We start from the raw sequence: 22,073 nt of genomic DNA, 5'->3' as shown, positions 1-22,073 counted from the left end.
TATAAACTTGCTTGTAGTCTCGCCAGGAGGGTCATTGGCAGGGCTGTTCTTTTATGACCCAATGAGTATACAGTCGGTATTTCATCTATTTTAAGCAGATACTAAACGAATGTGTTGCATGGAACAAGAGATCACTGGAGAGCTATTTGATTCCCAAGAAAATAATTCTCCAAACAAAACTGTGTTTTTGGAGGAAAGTGAAGGTAATAGAAGGGAACGGAATTGGAATCATATGGAGGTGTATAATTCTCTTCACTTATTAAGACAAACTTCAATCTTTTGTCATTTACCATGGATGCATGTTTTGGGGTAAACCAAAAAGACAACCATGTTTGTCCTGAATATATAAACAACAGTATTGTGGTCGAGTAATACCTGAGTGGACACTGAGGCATACAGGATGCTGTGTATCCCATGTGTGTTTCCCTTAACCCGGACCTACCACACCAGATATCGACCAGTGGAACAAGGTGATTGAGCAGCTGGGCACACCCCTACCAGAGTTCATGAAGAAGCTTCAGCCCACAGTGAGGAACTACGTCGAGAACCGGCCAAAGTACGCAGGTCTCACCTTTCCCAAGCTGTTCCCCGACTGCCTTTTCCCTGCTGACTCTGAGCACAACAAACTCAAAGGTGAGAACTTGAACTGCCTGAATGGACTGTATCTTAACCATTTATATATATTTGCATGTGCTGTGGTGGGATTCTGTAATGTAGAGCTCTGCAGTATTTCAGGGAGGATCTCACAAAATAGGTAATAACCTACGTCGTAATATCACTCATAGGATATACGATAAACATCTTTGTTAACTACAGAAGCGCTGAAACATAAGGTGTAAAATAAAATGTATCTCCCATATAGGACATAATAACATTTACACACACAATAATTAATGAAGTTGTGTTGTGGCAGGTAAAATCCAAAAATATGTATTTGCAACTTACACCACGCAGGGGTACTCAGGATTCCTGCACAACGCCTGCTTTAAATCATAACATAAATATGATGTCTGCCCATTAAATGTTTGAATAAATGATCTAGTTTTGCAGCGGTCTTGACTACCTCTACTTCATAGCACTTCATAGCACCTGTAAACCCTTTGACAGGAAAGTACTGTTGCATTGTCACACCAGAAAATGTCTACATTCTTACATGATAGATGCCACCAACAGATTCATTTATCAGATCGGTTTGGGGTTAAATGTTTCAACAACTATTGGATGGATTGCCATGAAATTTGTAAGATACCTCCAAGTCCCCCTCAGGATTAATTATATTAACTACGGGGATATCTTCATTTTTCACTTAGCCCATCTGTTCACCAGGTCAAAATTTCAATACTTTGTTTTATGATCAAAAACCTGCAAAATGAATATACATATATATACATATTATATTGGGCCTCCATATTAAATGAACCCCATTCTGTGGCCCTCTGTGAATTCAATCCATTCTCATGCAGAGCGTTAACCAAGACATCATTTATTTTTTCTGTCTCAGTTGAGAAGAGCCACCGGCATTTTAAAAAGTGGAAATTCCTTCCATTGAGATATAGCAAAATATGCCTTTTCTGTTGCCCTGCTCTTACATCAAAGCTCCTGTCTGGTAAAGTTCTCATGAATCACTTTTGTATTCTGGCTGGTCCCCGCTGGAGTGACAGTGTTAAAGGAAATGCAGCTAGAGAGAGAGAGTGTGGGAGGGTTGTGAGGCCGAGTGGAACTGCTGCTGTTTTGTATGTTTTGCAGGTAGGAACTGAGGCAGACATCCTTTGGGGCTTTGGTTATTTTGAACTGTATGAGGAAGAGACAGACTGACAGTACTCAGGGATAGAGAGAGGGAAGATGTATGGAATAAGGAAAGGTGGAAGGAGAGCCGTAGAGGAGTCGTTTTAGAGATTTACCATCCGTTTGTTATTGACGTGCTGAGGAGAACTGCAGCGGTTGCGCCCGGCTCATCTGTCTTTCTGTTCGGGTTCTCCAGTCCTTTGCTGAGGTAGAGCTATTTATAATGGGGTCAGTGTGTGTAGGAGAGAGATGATGTGTGGTTCAAGGGTTCTCAATTTCAGATCGGTCCAAGAAGGCTTGAGCGACTGCTCGTGCTGGTGGCATTCTTGTATGTTGTGAAGCCAAATGTGTATAAGAAAATACTGTGCATTCGGCATACTAATGCCCTCATAAAACTATATTTAGAAAGACACCAGTGGGAGAAAGTGATTTCTTAGACTCCATACATGACTTTTTCATGATTATCAGCCTGTAACGAGTAGCACAAAATACATTTTGCATTAATCAACAGTAGATTGGTATATCTATTGGTATATCTTGGTAGATTGTATATGGGACAAGCCAGAATCTTGAATTTCAGTGAGTCCCAGAACATACATACTCTGCAGTAAATACTCTTTTCCAAAGCTCTCACTCTGTAAAAACTGTGGCTTTATTTGCTAACCCCCATGTGATTGAGGCTTTGTGAGACTCCGGTTCCCTTTGACAAGCTGCAGTTGTTTATTATTCTCTTTAATCCCTGACATTTCTCTCTCTCTCTCTCTCTCTCTCTCTCTCTCTCTTCCTCCCTTTCTGCCTTATTGTGTTCCAATTTGCTTTTGGCATATTATTAGCATAGAGGAATATTTTCTTGCCTCGTTATCAAAACCACATGTTTTTTTGTTTCTTCAAACCACAGCTAGCCAGGCCAGAGACCTGCTGTCTAAGATGCTGATCATTGATCCCGCTAAACGGATATCGGTGGACGATGCCTTGCAGCACCCCTACATCAACGTGTGGTACGATCCAGCCGAGGTGGAGGCGGTAAGTAGGCCTTTGGCAGAGCAGTATATTGATCACCATCCTAAGCTCAATCCTCTCCTCTCTGTCTTTGAATGGTCAGCACTGTTTCATTTGTATTTGCATTGGCGAACATTTTATTATTATCCTTTTTTAATCAAAAGCAATTATAACAATTTACAACACTAATATTGAAGTTTAAGCTACAGTCTGTTCTGGGTCAGTGTTAATTGCTGCATCAGTGCGTTTTTGATTGTGTTTAAACATTTCAGTTCACATCTCATTTTCTTTTTCCTCTCACTCACGGTTTTAATTTTTATACCTGAACTTGAATCGTTTTTTCTGTTCAGTAAATAACCATCGATTTTTACGACTCGTACGATAAAGACAGCTCATTTTGCTGCTATTTGTAGTGTAGTGTAGTGTTCAGCTTTGTAATGTAAGAGCGGCGGTGTTTCTGGTTTAGATCCAATTTCTTCATCAGCGCCTCATTAGTATGAGGTGACAGTGAGATTGGGAAAATAAAAAAGCCATCTGCAGCACGATACAGTTGCACAGACACCACTTCTACTTGCAGCAATACACTAATGAGTGCATGACCAGCCGATGCATTTCAGCGTTAAACACCCTGTTGGTTAAAAAAGTAGCTTTTGTAAAGATACCACGTGACACACCTGCGTTGTAGTTCATCTTTAGAGGATTTCATGACTGTGCACTTGTCTAAGTTGTTTAGTTGTTGATGGTTTTCAATGATGACATTGTTGTTAGAGTTGTTGTGGTATGTATGATATAGCTGTGAATGGCATTTCAACACTTTTTCTGCTGTTTTCCCTTTCTGTAATGTCATCTCATGCTGATGAAGGCCAGAGATCTCATCCAAATATCCATGGTAAATAACAACCGCCCGACATCAGAGAAAATAATCCAATGGGACTAAAGACTACATATTTGGTTCAGCACTGCCAATCTTTAATCATGATTAAAAAAGAATGATAATAAACATGTTTAGAGAAATACAAACTGCATATTTTGATAGATCTTTATGAGGAGAACCTGTTTACTTATGTCTTGCTTTAGCTGCTGAATACAGACATGTAACTGTCCCTGCAAGGTCATGTCAGAGAGGTTTATGGGTGGTCCTGTCGCTTGCAGTGAGATCCCGGTGCCAGAGTCTGGGGCAGGATCACAAGGGTTGACTGACAGCATATGTGTGTCCTGTTAGATAAAATGACAACCCTCTGGGGGAAGGACATATGCACTTAAGCTGGACAACCCACCAGCTTTCCTCTTATCTCCCTGTCTGTCAGAGAGATAAGAGGAGTTCAATGCAGATTATTTTCTGTAATATTTTTATAAATGTGACAAACATTGTAGGCCTATTGGTATTTATGTAAATCACCATTTTGTGTGATGACGGCTGTATAAAGCACAGGCTGTTTTATTTTTCATCATTTACATGATTTATTTCCTTCGTGTGCCTGCTTTAAACCCAGCATGTCTTTGTGTGCACACAGTACACGTTAAAGTGACAAATTAATAGCAGGATGTGTTTCTCTTGTTCAGGATTTGTTTTTCATTCCCATCTTTGTATTTATTTGTCAACAATTCCACTTTGCTAAATCTGATGCATCATTATGTAAACTTGTATTTGTATTTGTATGGATATTCCACCTGGAAATATCAGCCATATGCATATAAATGTCCTGTTAACTAAACCGTTATTAAGATCTTTATACTCTCTCCTGTTTAGCCTCCACCTCAGATCTACGACAAGGCGCTGGATGAAAGAGAACACTCCATTGATGAATGGAAAGGTGAGAATTACTTATTTAATTAAACCATAAACAGATTTATCAAACACTTTATATGTTTTAATAACTCCCTCTCCTTTATTTTGCTCCTTGGCAGAACTCATTTACAAAGAGGTGATGAACTTTGAGGAGAGAACGAAGAATGGCGTAGTGAAGGGACAGCCTTCACCTTCAGGTACTCTCAGTGCATAACCCTAATCGCTCTGTAAGTGAATTTACTATAACCTTACTGGAGTTACTTGTAAATAGAGAAACCCATTGTGTTGTTGTGTCTCTGTCTTTTGCATCTCCTGTTTTAAAGTTAAATGTTCAGTGTTTGTGCCGAGTGTATTTGTTAAATGGTATTATTGTTTGACAGCTAATCAGTAATTGGAAAGAATGCCTCTTAACATATTTGATTGCAGACGCTGTGTGTGTGTGCACTTTAATTAGTGTGTTTGTGTAAATGTATAACATGTCATGACTTAAGATTTGGGTCCTTTGGAGTCCATCACAGGACATTTCAGTCCTCAGCTGCAGCTGACATTTTATACTGTTCTGTTGTCTGCTAAGGACCTCCAAGCACAGTAAGTGCTGTTCTCATAGTTTGCCACATGGGGGCAGTGTGGAGTCATGTTAGAACATTGACCAGGCCACTCAAACGTCACTGTGAAAATAGCTTATTGTTGGGTAAGAACAGCAGACATTCTCCATTAAAGACTGTCCAGTAAGATCGACAACACCCTCAGGCCTAATTAGGGGTGACACAACAAAAGTTATAATCTCCCATCACAAGCTGTCAGCAGAGTGTCTCCCAAGAATAGTCTTCATTCATTTATGATTTACAAGCTTCATTAATCTTATGCTCAAGTCATCTTTAAGACTAAGATTTTAATTTGTGCTGCACCCGCATGGTGACTTTTAACAGATATTTCTGATGTATTTAATGTAAGTAAGCTTACAAGTGAAGTGACTGCTGTAATTAATGCCGGCCATTAATCCTGCTTTGTTCTTCGTTTTATTTTGGGTCAGCTGAAGTACCCACCGCCTCCATTAAGCAATTACCTCCCACAGGGAACAGACACAAACAGCAGATTTACCAGATTTGTCCTCTGTAGAGGACTGTCTGTATTAACAATTTCCTCAGGTTGGCTTCACACGTATGTTCTCATCCTTTTTAATCAGGCTTTTATTTTATTTCTATTACATGCCAGTATAAGATAAAATCTTAACAATGGTCTGTACTGAAACTATCCAGCAGCTACTTGTTGGCATGTAAAACAAGCCCACCCTTGTGATCACCCTTTGACGATGTTTCCTGTGACAACCATTGGACCCAAACCTTACTTACCCCTGTTTCATTATAGACACACTGTGATTGTGGTGTCACACAGGTGTCGTTCATGTTGTTCTCTGTGTGCACTTCTCACGCTTCTCTTCTAGTTGTATTTCTGCATGCTGTCTTTGCCAGGACTCTTTTACGTTGTAACCCCTTGCTGCTGTTGCTTCCCTTAGCACAGGTGCAGCCGTGAACAGCAGCGAGAGCCTCCCTCCCTCCTCCTCCATAAACGACATCTCCTCCATGTCCACCGACCAGACCCTGGCCTCAGACACCGACAGCAGCCTGGAGACCTCCGCAGGACCCCTGGGGTGTTGCAGGTGACTAGCCGCCTGCCTGCGAAACCCCATGTTCTTCCGAAGGTGAAGAACCCAACCGAGATGACCCGACTGCAAATACACACACAGACAGACACACACACAAAAAAAAGAGTAAAGATCAAAATGAATATATTAAGAACAAAAACACGAGTCATGTAAACACAGAAATGATGAAATCTAAAGCCTGTGCATTGTCATTCAAAAACATCAGTGGTATTTAAACTGAAGTAAATGAGATATATGTTAATGATCCTCTAGTTGCTTTGCTTATATTACCCCACATATCTTGTATATGGCATCCAAACGAAACGACCAAATGCTTCGACTTGCGTCTCCTATAAAGTGCATACCGGCTGGCTGCTGGTCTCCCAATTCCTTACAAAAGCATTTATGCACCAATCATCGTGGCAAGGTGGGCTGCCATTTTGCTCATCACTACTGTACAATACGTTCTCCCTCTGCCCTTTCCCTATCAAACCCCTTATGTAATGACACTGCTGTATTTTAACCTCGAGGCTGTGTCTCAGACGCCCTCATAACCACCCAACACAACCCCCAATGTAAGGTTGCCTGATTCGTGTGTTTGTATGTGGTTATTCTGCAGGGATATGTAGTCTCTCACCCAGAGCGGCGCTTCCTGCGCTACTTGTAAATAATGTAATTCTGTACAGCTGAAGGGCACACAGAGTGGGACTGATGGCCAGTACACTGGGAGGTTTTTTTTTCTGACTAGCACACCTTGCCACATCACCGCTTTCCACCTCAGTTGCCCCCTGCCTATTGCTGTAGTCCTGCATGATTAGATTAAACTCAATGCTAATCTCACTGTATGCTAAAATGAGTCTGTATACATACTTTTGTTTATATACGATGTAAACTAACTGAACTCCAGACATTGGGGGTAGGGGGGGGGGGGGGGGGGGGGGGGCGCTGGTCACAGGGTAGGACCAGTGAGTGTGTGTGCGTGTGTGTGTGTGTGTGTGTTAACCACAGGCAAGCCATTGAGACATTAGTAAATGTCAGGGCTGAGTTCGGGACTTTAAAGGGTCAGTACATTCTGAAATAAATGATTTTGATTGTGCTCAGACTTCATGAAGTTACCCTTCAGGGGTTTAGGAAGTCTGATTTGTGTGTAATGTCCCTTTTATTTCTCCTGGCAGTGTAAGATCCGTTCCTCCGCAGCTCCACGCTGGCCCACAGCCCCGCATGTCATTGTGTACCATTAACCCCTCATAGGCACAGGTGGTTGGTCTGTTTCGCTGTGGGGTTGCCCACAAGGAGACCATTCTTATTTATTTGATTGTCTGAAACATGGAAGGCTTTTAGAAAAGGGATACAAATGATACAGTGGGAAGTTTAAAGGCGGGTGATGAGTAGCAATGTATCATTTTGTTCTCAAGAAAACCCATGTACATTCTTTCACTACACAACGCACAAAAACTAAAATGTTTTTGTCAATAAAACTAGATAGAGGCAACCCAACAGTTATGTTGACAACATTATTTCTTAGCTAGAAGAGCTTATTTATTGAATTATTTATTTTAATGGATGGAACCTGAATATGGCAAGTGCCTTTTGGAATGAAGCATCGCAAGTGCAGAAATGGTATTATTTTGGGTATTTTTTCCTATGCTTCTTCTTTTTCTGCCTTAAAACTATCCGAATCCCCAATCCACCAATGTTGGTGGAAACATAAAAATAAACACTGTTTAGCCAGATGTTGGCGCTTTAACTTTAAGGTCTAGCCAGTGACGGCGACTTTTTGTGGTGTGAAATCAAACTGCTTTCTTCAGATTGTAAGGCTATAAAGATACCTGTGCTAGTTTTTACACAACATGAAAGGTTTTCTGCCATTTTGCATATTGATTTAATCAAATTTCTCCTCAAACTGAATCTCCATAAAATAATGTCATCAGATTTTCTTAAACTGGGACCCGAGCACACAAACACTTACAGTTACAGCCCACCACTGTAGGTCACATCCAACATTTTGATATTTCACCCAGAGCCAAAAAGACCATCTAAAGTCCATCCCATTCAAAACATGAGATCCACTGCTCACAACAACAACAACAGTTTTAGCTACAGTTGTGAGTATGCAACAGTTGATTTAATTGAAGGTGTTCCTACAGCTACTAAAGCTTTTCTTTTCTTTTCATGCTTTAGATACAAAACACTCAAACTAGAAGTAGGTGATCCACAGTATAACTTGTCTACTACGTGCATGTCTTATTTATTCTGAGTTAAATAGTTCACATTATCTTGGTTTCCACAGCCATATTCCATGTTCTCACGCAGGGTGTGGGTTTATGGGCAAAGAACCATTAACAGATGTTGGGTTTAAAAACACATTTTACAAGCAAAGGAATAATTTCTGTTGTAACAATTCTTCCGTCGGATGGAAAGACTTTCTATAAACTGTGAACTGTATTTGTTTTTGGAGATATCGCTCCGCTTTATGCATAGTTAGATCAGAGTTTCCGTCACCAAAGGACAATCAGGCAACTGACAACATACAAAGATAAGATTTTACACTATCCCTTCATGAAACAAACATCCGTTTGTTTCCAGCACGTCAAAACACTATTTACATTACTTTCTCTTTCCTGTTTATGGGAACTGCATGACTCAAATGTCCGCTATTTAAGAATGACGGTTCAATGTCATGACATTGTTAAAACATCCTAGAGGTGTGATAACAGCACTGTTTAGTTGGACGTCTACTGTTATTTGACAGTCTAACTGTATCTCTGGTTCAGATGCTACAGCACAGTGGTTTACTTTCTGCATGGAGTCTACCTAAAGCACCTCGTCGCTGTACATGCGATGTCTCAGACTGATATTAATAACTTCTAATAGCTACTTTGTTGACACTCTTCCTGCCTGTGGCTTGTGTGCAGTGAAACACACACCGACTCGCAGTACCTTAGCAGAGCTAAGAGGGTGACTGAGGGCGGCGGCTTCAGAATAAGCTACGGCTGGCTTGACGCTCTGTTCAGGGTCTGGCCAGGGCAATCTTTACAGGGTGCAACTTTGAAATTTCCTTGTGTTTTTGAAAATGTTCAGATGAATCTCTCACAAAAAAGGGGTCTAAGTGTTTTGAGTCGACTCCTAGACCACAGATACGGTACCACGATACTGTTGCAGATATTACTACAGGGCATTCATATCCATCCCAACTACATTCTTCTTTTCGAGTCCAAATACTGAAACATGTTCCATCTTTTTTTGCTCTGAATGTGATCTTTTTATAAGACGTCCCTCCAGACAATTCTGTTGTAATAAAGAGGTGCTTTTGATCCTGTGTAACGCGCCTGAAGTAGAGATGATTCTAACAGCTGGGTCGTCAGCACTGAATGTAGAAATGAATTGTTTCACTCACTTCACTGCTGCCCTGCAGTGTGTGTGTATGTGTGATTTCAAATTAACCAGCATTCAACACAAACTGTCTGTAAGGTTGAATTGGAAGATGTGACCTACAGACGGATTATTTAACAGTTCATGTTTTCACATTTTTTCTTTCAACACAAGATTTTGTGGGATCGCTTATAAGAATGTTGATGGAGAGTCGGTACAGTCGTGTGTTTGGAAGTAGTTCATGTGTGTATTCACATTCAGTCACATCAACCTTAGAATTTAGAAATGTGTCAACTACTAATCCTGCTCCTATTTGTTTTGTCACAAGGGATTTAAAGTTATCTCTTGTAGATTCAGGATTCAAATTGTCATGTCCGTCAGCCATTTATTTGTAATCTGAAGATGGCTGGCGTCTCATTCAGCCATAACATTAATGCCGATATCACAAGTTAGGATGCATCTTGTACTCAGCTGTGCCAACATAAAATCTTTGGACTCAGTACTTGTGACCCCCAGTTTATTGATTTTCACCTCTTTCTTTCAAGTCATATTGTATATAACAACAATCCAACAATGCAATAAAAACTTTATTGCACTCAGACAGGGAGGCAAGCTACTGCAAGGGTCGGGCGATGCTGAAATGTTTAGAGTCTTTAAATGTGGAACTCTACAGTAATGAAACCCTGTATAGCTCATCTGAATCAGGTGATGTTGTTCTTCAATTCTTTTACAATTACCTTCTCTCTTCTTTCTTTTACTCCATGCTGTTTTTAATGAATCATTCTTTTGACATTGTCAGGTTGAAAAAAAGAAGAAAATAAATTATATCTGTTTCACGCTGATCTCAAAGCTTCAGGCTATAGCGTTTCAAATAAAGTCAAAACAAATGCAAAAGAAAAAGAAAAAAAAATACTGAAAGCTGTTACTGTAAACACGACATTTTAAAGGAACTGTGTATGTAAAAATAGTATATGTATGTGATTGAAAATAAAAACAAAATCTTTGATCTTGGACTACAGTGTACCTGTTTATTGATTTATGTGTTTGTTTCTGGCCTTCTTCTACATAGGAACCACACGTCCATACTGTCACAGTGACAATAAGTCCCACCTACACAGACTCTAATTCAGGTCCAGGCTGATTTAAAGGCTGGCATCTATGAGCAACTTCTCAGGCAGAATGTGTATAAACATGTTGCCTGGTGGTGCAGCATGAAAGCAAGTGCAGTGAACTTTGTTATTTAATGTTCATGATGGAGTGCAACATAACAGAGATGGATAGATTTGTTTACTATTACATATTTCCATATATGTTTCATACTGTGCTAACTATACCTTCTCTGGTTGGGGTTGGCAATTATGGTCGGTGTTGAAAGACACTCAAAAAGGAAATAAAGGGAGACTCAAATAAAAATGCTTTTTTTATTCATAATTAGTTATTTTGCGTATCAAGTATCATGTCATGAAAATATTCCACTACCCCAGTCCTCCTCTCCCTCCTGTCCTGTGTCCATAATCTGCTCTTTTGTGTTGAACTCACAGAACTAGGTGCCGCTGTCAGCTTGGCTTAAGCCTATTATTTCCCGGTGGAGGGTGCAAAATGAGAAGCGCAGGCTCGCTCCCCCTCCCTCCTTCAGTTATTCAGGCACTCCCCCCCCCCCCTTCATGTGCACATTCCAGATGTCCTGCATTGACCAGCAGCAGGTTTAAATGGGACCTGGTCTTCAGAGGAAGAGTAGCCAGCAGCAGCTTCTTTTGAGAGAAATCCAGCTCAGGTCTGTACTCAGATGTTTTGTACCCATCAGCAAATCCACACCGCGTGTGTGCATTTGGCTTAAAGCTACATAAATACACTCATAAAGACTTCAACAATATGCAGTCACGTTACAGACATTCACTTATTGTACACCGGCCCGCACGGACTCAAGCACCATCATGCACACAATGCTTGCTACTAAATTTAGCCACCGGGCTTTTTAAAGTCCTCAATGTTGACACACTTGATGCTGTAATTCACTTTCTTCACAGTTATGACCCACAAACACAACTCTGAGTTGGTACATTGTTGCTGCAGCTTGATGCAATTGATAAATTGTCAGAAGACGACAGGAGACTATTTTTAAAACTTCAATCTCGTATGCTCAGAGGTAGAACGAGAAGTGTAATTCCCAAGAGCATTCGAAGAAAGACAGCAGCTACACATCTGTTAATAGGGAGAGGGACAATTTGTCGACTGAAGTTCTGAATTATTTTATCTGGGATTTGTGCCAATGACCCATCGTGCAAGTCTTCAAATTTATCGTTACGAGCTACAAAACTTTCCTAAATCCGTATCAACTCAATACGTGCCATATCCATCTGCATATGCATCACACCACAGTGCGGACTAGCAAGTAGTGTCTACGATTATCTATAAAATATTTACATTACAGGCTCTTTTTTTGGTCATGGGGTAAATTAAACAGCACAGAAGCACATACACAGTAATATTATCCAATTTAAAATGGTACGCACATTGACCGACAGAACATTCAGTACCACCTTGCTGAGACTTAACAAACATGTAAGTGCAAGGAGAAATCTTAATATAAAATATCGCACATTGATAACTTTGCTTAAATACCAAATAAACATTTAAGTATTACTTTCATTTCTTTTTACATACATATGACTGTGTTGTTTTCTGCATTGTTTCACTCTATGTACATCAGACAGATACAGAATTACATAGAACAATAAGATGTTTTTGGTTAGATTTTTAGAAGTGAATTATGACAGGGAGGCGTTTTGCATGGTCTTGTTGGGATCTGGCTCTAGTCTAGAAGCACCCATGCTCCTTCCTGTCATACAATGTCTGATGGAAACTCCAAGATGAATGACTACACCTCCCAGCACAGCCAAAACTTGATCCTGGCCCCTCATTGGCCAAGAAGTGGGCCCCCCACTGGGTTCGAGACCTGGTTTATAAGCGAGCAGGAAACGCCATTCGCTCTCTTCCCTCCGGACCTCGTCCTGGCAACAAGAAGATTCACGAGGAGCCGCGGCCTCATCAAATCCTATCAGGTCACATGTTACATTCGCTGGTCGAAACTACAGACTGTGTTTTATTTTGAGTTTTGGATCCCGTAGTGCGAGAACGGATAATCTCTACGACCCGTCCTCCCACCCTTTAGTGCACACCTTGCCGGCAAAAGAGGGCAACTGAGCCCCTAAAGAGCCGAAGATTTCCGGCCAAAGACGAGCGACTCCCGCACGCCTCCGACGTTAAGAAGACCCCTCTCTGCAGCAAGGGGATTGAGTCTGCGCTAGCTCCAATAGCCGCGCCACCGGGACCCCTCATCTCCCGAGGACTGAATGATTCCCACCACGGGAAAAGGACCCTACCGAACGAAGCTTCTCAAAGTAAGAGTTACTGGTATCTGGGCTTAGCTTAGCTTAAGCTTAATTTAGACTATTCGTTTATGTCGTTGTTATTCCTGTATCTTGTTGTGTTAAGTTACTGTCGTGTTATAACGTGTTATTACGCCAGCATCGTGGACCACGGAGTCCCGTTATATTGTGTATTTCCTGCTGTAACCGTTCGCATTTGATCCGTCGCTGCTAGTGGATGTGGAGCTTGTGATTCTATCACTTTAAAAACTAAAACTACGGTGGCCGACTCTCGTCTGGCCGACCGAGTTTCGGTGTGATGGGGAGACAAACTCGCATTTCACCGCAGTGACAAATATCTGTTTGTTTTGGGGATTCTTTTATTTTGTTTTTGGTTTCATTCTCTCCTCTTTAAATCGGCTCTGCGAGTGAGATCTAGAACCGCACCTATCACCGTAAAAGCGTGCTGTTCCTCACTACTGCGCAGAGCACCGCGCTGAGAGCTCGATTTTCTCTCTCTCTCCCTCTACTAACCCGCACACACGTAGTTAGAGCTACTGATTTTGGGTGAACCTCTCAGACTCGTGATTACGTAATCTCTGACCCCAACCCACATGGTACGCCGTCCCACGTGGTGATAGCAGCCACCTCTCAGCCATTTTGGTCGCCGGTCCCTAGACTCCGCCATCTTTGACTGTAGGCTCACACGCCCCTATTGAGATTACCCACCATCACTGTTGAGTAGGCCCCCCCCCCCCTTCCTTTCCACACACACGCACGCACACACACACGTACATATATCGATACAGATATCCTTACCCCACTTTATTCATTTGAGTTTAGGTATTAGACACATAATTGTATGATAGCGTTTGTTGATTGTGATATTACTTGATTTGATCATTTATTATTTTGATTTAATAAACTCTGTTATATTTTAAAGAGCAGTCGTCTGTGATTACTTGTGCATAGGTGTGTAATAACAACTGGATGTAGTGGCCTGTGCTCGAACTTAACCCTTCACTCGCACTCCAAACGTGTAATAGTATTCAGACTGTTAATATCGTGAGTGACCACTAATTATGAGACTTAGTTTATAGTTTGGTTATTGGTCCCTGTCCGCAGGGTGGTGCCCCGTTCTTATTAGTAATTACTAATTAAATTATTGATGTTAATAACTCCATTGATGTTAATAGTTTAGTTTCATATTTGCTGATAACCAAACACGCTCCTTTACGTTCCCAACAGTCTTTATGCATTTTCAGGTTGTTTTTTGCTGAACACAACCTTTCTCAACATTTCCCTTCTATATGGCTCCAGGAGCGAAAGTAAAATAACGATAGCACCATGTATCATCACAGACCATGGTGTACTGTGATTACCGCCACGGTTTCTGAGTTAGAGAGTGTCTGTAAGCTGTTTAAATAATGCAGTATTTACAGATAGTCAGTCTGGTATCACTCCAGGTGATGTCTACATTTATACAGGTGTCTTGCCTTAGACCTACACCTCCTATTTCTTAAATAAAAACATGCCATCAACCTCTGCAATGCAACTTTCCGACTTTTCCCTCAACAACCAAATCCTGTTTGGAGCACTCGTAGCGTTCACGTCTTATAGTAAACCATTTCCAGTCTTGGCTAGCATTTCCCCGCCCTCCCTTCACTGTATCCAGATGGTGTTGTTACGATCTGGCCGGCGGGGGTCGGTGGCGGGGGAGTTGCCAGTCGCAGTAAGGTCACTGAACGTGGAGAAAAACTGCTCCATCTCTTTCTGCAGCATCTGATTTCGCCGCTCAGCGTCGTCCTTGGCGCGCTCGGCGTTGCGCAGCTTGATCTCCGCCATGGTGTACTTCTTCCTCTCCTGGTCCATCTCTTCGTGGAGGCCCACCATCTCCGTCTCCAGCTCCAGGTTACGCTGCTCCAAGCTGCAGAGGAGGTCAGCACAGGGTTAGGGAAAAGAGACAGAGACATTTGGGATATACGCCTATTTGATTCATGACTGCACTAAATAAGAAGCGAGAGCCGGCAGCCATGTTCATTTATCTTTAGCAATTTCCTTCTAATGTCATCGAAAATACACTATTTCTCACCTCTTTATCCTGGCCTCGTACTCCGTCTTCTGCTTGTGCATCTCCTGTTTAAGACTGGCCACTAAACTGTGCAAAGCACTGTGACCACCGGGTCCATTACCAACAGTGTAACCATCACTATTATTACTACTGCTGCTGGTCCCCTGACTGCTCCTCCCTGCTCCACCTCCACTTCCTTCCCTGTTGCTGTTTCTGCCCTCCCCCTCGCCTCCTCCACCGGACTGGGGACGCTCATTTTCCTGTGCTGGTCCATCCAGGTCTTCATAGTGGCCTCCATAGAAGTCCTGCTCAGGGCAGGTAGTAGTGGAGGAGCGACAGGAAGTGGAGTTGTCGGGAAGAGAGATTTCACAGGAGGAGGTGGACCAGGTGGCGCTGTCTACGCTCTGCTTGTCCTCATGGCTGCTGTTCAGACACACGTTGGTGATGTGGTTCTGCTGATGCAGGTTTTGATGGTTTAACTGGACATTGTCATACGTGGACAGACGGTTCTGGTTGGACGTTTGATCCCCATGGGGGCAGTCGCGCGTTTTATTGGTCTCGCGCAACGTCACGCAGCCGTTTGGTACCCAGAGACCGTTGCGGCCGCTCACACCTCCTGTGACCACGTCAGTGCTGGAAATGCCCATGCGCACAACTCCAGTCCCGTTCCCTCCGGAGCTGCTTCCACTCGTCACGCCGCTGGTGCCCATTCTCGTGCCGGAGCCTTTGAGCGTCCCAGTACGACGCACCAGCAAACTCCCACCACCAGTCAAAGTCGGGCTCTTTTCTTGACTGGGGTCTGAAGAGGGCGAGGAGCTGAAGGAGCCGTTTGTGACAATCCCGCTGCCTTTACTGAAAGCCGGGTTCTTTTTAACGGTCAGCGGTGGACTGCGGGTGATGTCGAAGCGTCCTATGACACCGTTACGAGGGCTCGCTGATCGCGGGGAGCCACCGTTGTCCACCTGCTGGCGGTGCGAGGGAGACTCGGGTGCTTCCCAAACACACTGTCGCACCACCTGCGTGTTGTTGTTCTCGGCATTTTGAGACACCGTGGTGTTGGCGGAGGTAGAGGTGGTGGCTTGCCGCCGTTGCAGCTCGATGTTGTTGTTGGCAAGCTCGAGGGCCGTGGGGCTGTCTTCATTCAGAGGGAAAAGCACGTCATGGCGGCCGATCAACACGGCCATGAGCTGCTGGACCACAACAGTGCCTGACAAGATGAGACCACACGTTACTTTAAAAATGTTCATTCAATTACGGTCAAAACAAAATGTCAAGACACTCGACCAGCAAGAAAACATACCTTCCATAATAGTGACTGGATCCTCAACCTTCGGCCTCAGGATATTTGGCCCAAAGACTGTGGCCAAGTTTTGGACGCTCATTTTATTCACTCCTGAATATGACTGGACTTCATCTAGAAATCTGGCAAACAGAAATATGTTTAGTAATGATCAAAATTAGAAATATCACCTACATTAACAATCTATTAATACCTGCAGATGTACTTGAGAAGGTTGTAGTTCACTGGAGGTAGACTTTCCACAAGCTGTCTCAACTCCTTCACACCCTGCAGATGAAGCAGATACTTTTTAGTCGAAGTAAGTTCGATCAAAAACAAAAATGTATTGAAATACTACAAGTTCTGGTGAATCATGAGCAATTTACAGCACATCAAATACAACAATAACACCCACAGCCCAAATAACAATCAGTGAAAAAGAGGGGAAAAAACCTGATCAAGGATCTTTTATTAAAACTGAAAGAGCATCAATGTTTCTCCCAACGATTCATCATGCTCATTAACCTTTTTAAAGAAAGCAATGATTTGTTTTATTTAAAGGAACAAATACAACGAAAGATTCATCATCTGTCATCTAAAAAGTACTAATTATTCCCATCACTCTCTGAGGTAGGTGTTCAAAGGGATGTTTATTCTTTAAGCTGAGGAAATGTGTTTTTGTATTTATGACAAGATTTTATTACTACAGGGATTCATGACTCAGTTTTTTTTTTTTTTTACAAAATACAAAAAAAAATAGTCAAATAAAATGAAGATTTATATAGTTTTAATTAAAGTGAATCTGAAGTGATCTCACAATCTTTTAAGGAATATTGGGAATTTAGCTTACTGTGTTCCTCCTTTAATGAGGTTTAAAAGGCAGAGCGGCACTTATCTACGCTTGAGATGTTTAAACTTAAATACAAAAACACACCCAATCACATGGATACACAAAGTCACAAACAAGAGCTCTGAGTGAAAATGAAAGAAAGACGTTGACACTGTGAGGAAGCCAAAGACTTGTCCCCCTGCTGTGAAGCGTTATCTTTATGGTTTGGAGGAAATCCTATTTACATGTTAGAAGTCAAGACGGGCACAACAAAGTCATTCTGTACGGAAACAGAATGGATGACCGCGCAGCGAGAGACCAGCTTTAATGCCACAGAGCAGGACTTTGGATGATTTATGAGAGAGCATTTCAGTGCTCACTTCGGTTGCTATGAAGTATATAAAGTAAGTATAAAGGTATAGGAAAGGAGAAAGTCGTCAAGTGACCTTTCTTACCATTTCATCATCTTTGCTGAGGAGCTTGGTGCAGGCCAGAAAGTCGTCATACTTGTGGAAGGGCACGACAGGCTCCGGCAGCTCTCTGAGATACAGCTTCAGTAGAGAGGCTACTGTATGCACATCTGTGTTACTGCACGGGGAACAAAAAAGACAGAAATGGGGTTGAGGTTATTCATTATTATGGGTACGTGGCATTGAGGCAAACACAAATCATCATCAGCAAGGACAAATAATGTAAATAAAAAAAAAAGAGCACTTTCATGATCGGAACATGATCAAGTGTAGAAGTTAAAAGGAATATTTTGACATTTTGGGAGATATGCTTATTCATGATTTGGCATCGGAAAGAAGAATCACACCACTCTTATCTGGTTGTGAAATATGGCTGGCTGGGAGCCTAATCAAAATGCCCCAAAAACCTAGGATTTCAGATGAGATATTTGGGCTCACTGAAGAACCTTATGTGGGAGAATCATCCATTTTAGCAAACAGGTCATAAGCAACAAGGCAGACAGGTAACAAGGAAAGCAACAGAGGGAACAACAACAACACTGGGGCGGGTTTCGATGATCTGCCAAAAGGCAAGAGGATTTCCACTTCAGGCTCAGAGGCACTAATGAGCCAACTGGAAAGGCAGGAGGTTACAAGGGAATACAGCCAGGTCAGGAGCAGTTAGCAAAAATAAAATCAGACATGTGTAGAGACAGAGGAGGGTGTAGTTGTTGTGTAGGTAGGTGGCGTGTCTCAGTAAAGCCACCTACAGACCTCATAGTGTGGAGCCAGATTGTAAGTCCAATTTAGTTGCATGCTGATTTCTAAGATGGTAGAGTTTGTCCTGATCCCATAACACAGGGGATTTCTGATTAGACCTCTGCTCAGGATTAAGTTGTGTGGAGCGATGCCACTAACAAGAATGATTTGTATAAATTGTCCCCAAACGGTTGGTCATACCAGCATTTAGAGCTGTTATTACGTAACCAAATCTATTCCTATTATTGGCATGAACAATGGATTTTGCATCCGAGGGCAAAGTACATTTGAAGTTACATTTTGCTTTGACACAGGAATTCAAACTGTTGATTAAATAATATAGCAAACTATCTTGACAGCATTTACTTTTGAGGAAAAATGGAGGAAGCTATCACAACTTCTTAGCTAGCTATTTGTCACCACCCATTTTTATGTAACCCCAGAATAAACTGTCACAGGAACATATTTTTGGACAGTTATGAGACAGGAGTCAATGGTACAAATATATGTCCGACAGTTAGCAAGCTCAGAGCTTTTCTCCTCTTAGATAACAATCCTGACACATTTTCTTTGTTCTGCTGGCACAGTGCAGAGAACACGGGCAGCGCTACATGTTCCTGGCTGTTAGCTCACCAACTATCCCTTAAATTATCATGCTTCTAGTACTGCCTATTATGTGAAGACGCATGAATGACTGAGCTTTTCCACTGTCTGGTGTGACAGGGCATAAACAACAGAGAGAGACATCTCAATCAAACGCCATCGTCACGCACCCACACAGCCTGAGAGGTCTAATCAAGCAAGTGAAAACACCTGTGGGGGTGGACAAAGGGTGTGCTAGCAAAAATGTGTTCAGTGCCTGCATTTGCTAAATATTTGTTCCAATGCTGATGCATTTGGCTACATAAATGTTGGACTGACTAAAAAGACTAAAAAGCTGGATTTAAATTTGATTGACTTTTAATGTTTGATATGTTATAAAAGGCAGAAAAACTACCCCCTTTCCAAACAGCAACATTTTGACTTATCATGGCAGGAAAAGCACAGGTGGAAATAATAACATACCGACTGATCTGGTTCAGGTGTCTCTGTGAGTCAGCAAACACAACAGCAGCAGCCCGAGAACTACCATTAAATCCACCGGCTTACGACATCAAAGCGTCAGACATTAGATCACTGTTTGGTACTGCTGTGTTTTACAATGCTGCACTGAAGAGGTACAATGGGGATGGGAAGGAGCACAGTAGCACAATAACTTGTGACAGTCATAAAAAAGAAAAAGTCCCTTTTCTCCAATTTACCAGCCGCCCTCAGTGCAGTAAAGGCAACACATCCATAACTATCTTCCAGTCAGCCACAACACAGGTATTGTTTCAAAAATAGAATATTAGCACTGATAGAAGTAAAATATGAGTGTAGACGGATTAAACTGTCATGTTAAATATTGATAACTTCTAAGTTATCAATATTTAACAGTCGCACAGACAGAAAATGCATGACATTCAAATGAAACAGTCATCCTTCTTTCCATGATATATCTTTATGGTTTTGCAATATATATATGTAGAAAATATTTCTTATGACTTGGTCATCTGTGTTTGTTATGCTTGTATAAATTGGGAGATGTGCAGAACTTCACCAGACTACAGTCTGGACATATGAACTTCACATTAAAATACACTTAGATCCGAGCAGCCAGTCGGTACGCTTATGGTTTCCTTACCAATCAAAAGAAGGTTTCTCTCCACAGTCAAAGGCATCCTGCAGCTCTTTGACCAGGTTGGCCTGTCCAGGCAGCCTGAATAGGCCCTCCTCCCTGAGGCCCCACTGCCGGATGAAATCCACACACTGCTCTACCAGCATAGGGGCCAACTTGTTCCCAAACCGGCGCTCATACCGCACAGTTTCCTCCAACTTCTGACCGAAGATGCCTGAAACACAAGACATGATGGTGCGACATTAATAAATGCCAATGCTTCAAAAATATCGGTGTTGTGTTGTTTTGTTTTCACCCCATATATTTGAACATTTATTCATTATGACCAACCTGTTATATTGTATTTATAATATATAAACCCAGATATATACAATATGTTTCTCTCTTTACAGCTAAATCATTTAGGGCATGATTTCAAAATGACAAAAATGATAATTTAACCTTTGAAATAAATACTATTTTATATCCTGCACAATTTAACTTTCTCTCCCAAGGAGAAAAGAGCATTTTTCAAAGAATTTGAAAAACCAATAACCTTGCATCTGCAGCTTAAGGCACATCAAAGAGAGCAGTTCAATTGATTGAAAAAAATAATAATTCTGATAAGGCTGGCTAGACAGTCCAAGCAAAAAATATGTAGACCCACAAAGCTTTAGTCTGATGATCAAATCTCTAACTTCCCGCTGAGTACCTCTCGCCTTTTGTCTGAGGGAGTAGCCATAAAAAAAAAAGAAAGAAAGACTGATTTCCATTTGCAGCCGTCTCATGTGGATGCAACACGAGAGGGGATTAAGGCAGCCTTCCTGAGAGATTTGGATCTGCATACTTTTCCGGTCTCCAGAGACAGACAGAGGCTACTCACACACATGCACACACGTGGTACGACAAAGTTGGACTGAGCTTACCGGGATGCACGTGCTTTTGACAGCATTTGACACAGCAAGAAGCAGCTTCAAACCAACTGGTGTTGATGTGAAATAGTTTAAATCACTGGGTTTGTAAAGGTGTATTGGTACATCGCATGAATTCAGATTGCAGCTTTTCTAGTAAACTAATGCAAATGCCTCATTACAAATATCATGGGACGCAAGTTGATTTTTCACAAATTAATAATATGGTATGTTGTCACACTCACCCCTCTTGAAACTGACACAGCTTGTAAGCTTCCGGAAGAAACGGCTATCAATAAATTTGTGATACGATAACACACCAGAGGTGCAGAATTTAAAGTGTCTGCATTCTAGCATTTTCCAAAAAAACAGCCTCAGTTTTGGCAGAAAGGAAAACAAAAACCATGCAGAAATAAAAGAGATGCATTGGTTTGATAGCAGGTCAGTCAAACGGTCTTCATTTCCATCTCACAGAAAACGTTTTTCTTCAATCGTCTTTCACATCAACGAGAAAGAAGCTGCTCAGAAATGAACAGTCTTTTTAAGAGTCTTGTGCTCATGTCTTTTTCCTCAGGGTCAGTCGCTTTGGGGATTTTTTTCCACTTCAATCTTTGCAGCAACACAAATAAGACAAAACTTTAAACGGTGTCAAATTCCAAAGAAATATTTGAAGCTGTGTATCCATTTCCCAAATCTTGGTTCAGAGTGAAATACAAATAAGTCAAGCTCCACCAGAGCAAAGAAAGATGAATATCCTCACGTATCGAAAAGAGCATCAGAGAACAAAGAGAGAAAAAGTGACTGGATGAAAATGAGGTCATCCCTCCAGACCTTCTGGTCATGAGTCTGGGAAAGGTTTCCCTGGATCACATGTAACTGTGTGTGTGTGTGAAGCGATTATGAACAGTGTGCATGTGTGTTTATATGCATGTTTGCTGGCTTGTACCACAACTGCAAAGACTTCATTCAGCACATAAGAGAGACATCTCCACTCTGTAAACACCCAGCAGGTTACTTCAACACTCTCACATTATCGCAGCAAAACAGGCCGACTGCTGCACACACACGCACACGCACACACACACACACACACACACACACACACACACACACACACACAC

At 41.8% G+C, this 22,073-nt stretch overlaps 2 protein-coding genes across 12 annotated transcripts in view; one reads left to right on the top strand and one right to left on the bottom strand.

The window, feature by feature from the left end:
* Positions 1 to 10,603, top strand: part of mapk10 (mitogen-activated protein kinase 10) — a 32,227-nt gene extending 21,624 nt beyond the window's left edge. For 4 of the 8 annotated variants that reach the window (XM_031859908.1, XM_031859900.1, XM_031859903.1 and 1 more), the window contains exons 9-14: positions 451 to 633; positions 2,684 to 2,808; positions 3,647 to 3,673; positions 4,535 to 4,598; positions 4,693 to 4,770; positions 6,095 to 10,603. In XM_031859908.1, the coding sequence (XP_031715768.1) occupies positions 451 to 633; positions 2,684 to 2,808; positions 3,647 to 3,673; positions 4,535 to 4,598; positions 4,693 to 4,770; positions 6,095 to 6,237 (620 nt within the window). In that variant the 3' untranslated portion in view covers positions 6,238 to 10,603. Of the gene's footprint in view, positions 1 to 450; positions 634 to 2,683; positions 2,809 to 3,646; positions 3,674 to 4,534; positions 4,599 to 4,692; positions 4,801 to 6,089 lie in introns of all 8 variants that reach the window. The other 4 variants (XM_031859904.1, XM_031859905.1, XM_031859907.1 and 1 more) reach the window with 4 other exon arrangements.
* Positions 10,604 to 14,176: 3,573 nt separating this feature from the next.
* Positions 14,177 to 22,073, bottom strand: part of arhgap24 (Rho GTPase activating protein 24) — a 55,419-nt gene continuing 47,522 nt past the window's right edge. For all 4 annotated transcript variants that reach the window (XM_031859994.1, XM_031859996.1, XM_031859995.1 and 1 more), the window contains 6 exons: positions 20,069 to 20,276; positions 17,593 to 17,725; positions 16,523 to 16,596; positions 16,330 to 16,451; positions 15,051 to 16,236; positions 14,177 to 14,885 (listed from right to left, as the gene is read on the bottom strand). In XM_031859994.1, coding sequence (XP_031715854.1) covers positions 14,621 to 14,885; positions 15,051 to 16,236; positions 16,330 to 16,451; positions 16,523 to 16,596; positions 17,593 to 17,725; positions 20,069 to 20,276 — 1,988 coding nt within the window. In that variant the 3' untranslated portion in view covers positions 14,177 to 14,620. The remainder of the gene's footprint in view (positions 14,886 to 15,050; positions 16,237 to 16,329; positions 16,452 to 16,522; positions 16,597 to 17,592; positions 17,726 to 20,068; positions 20,277 to 22,073) is intronic.

This window comes from Anarrhichthys ocellatus, unplaced genomic scaffold (genome assembly GCF_004355925.1).
Source record: "Anarrhichthys ocellatus isolate YVR2014 unplaced genomic scaffold, GSC_Weel_1.0 scaffold23, whole genome shotgun sequence".
NCBI lineage: Eukaryota > Metazoa > Chordata > Actinopteri > Perciformes > Anarhichadidae > Anarrhichthys > Anarrhichthys ocellatus.
This window is presented reverse-complemented; position numbering and strand designations above follow the sequence as displayed.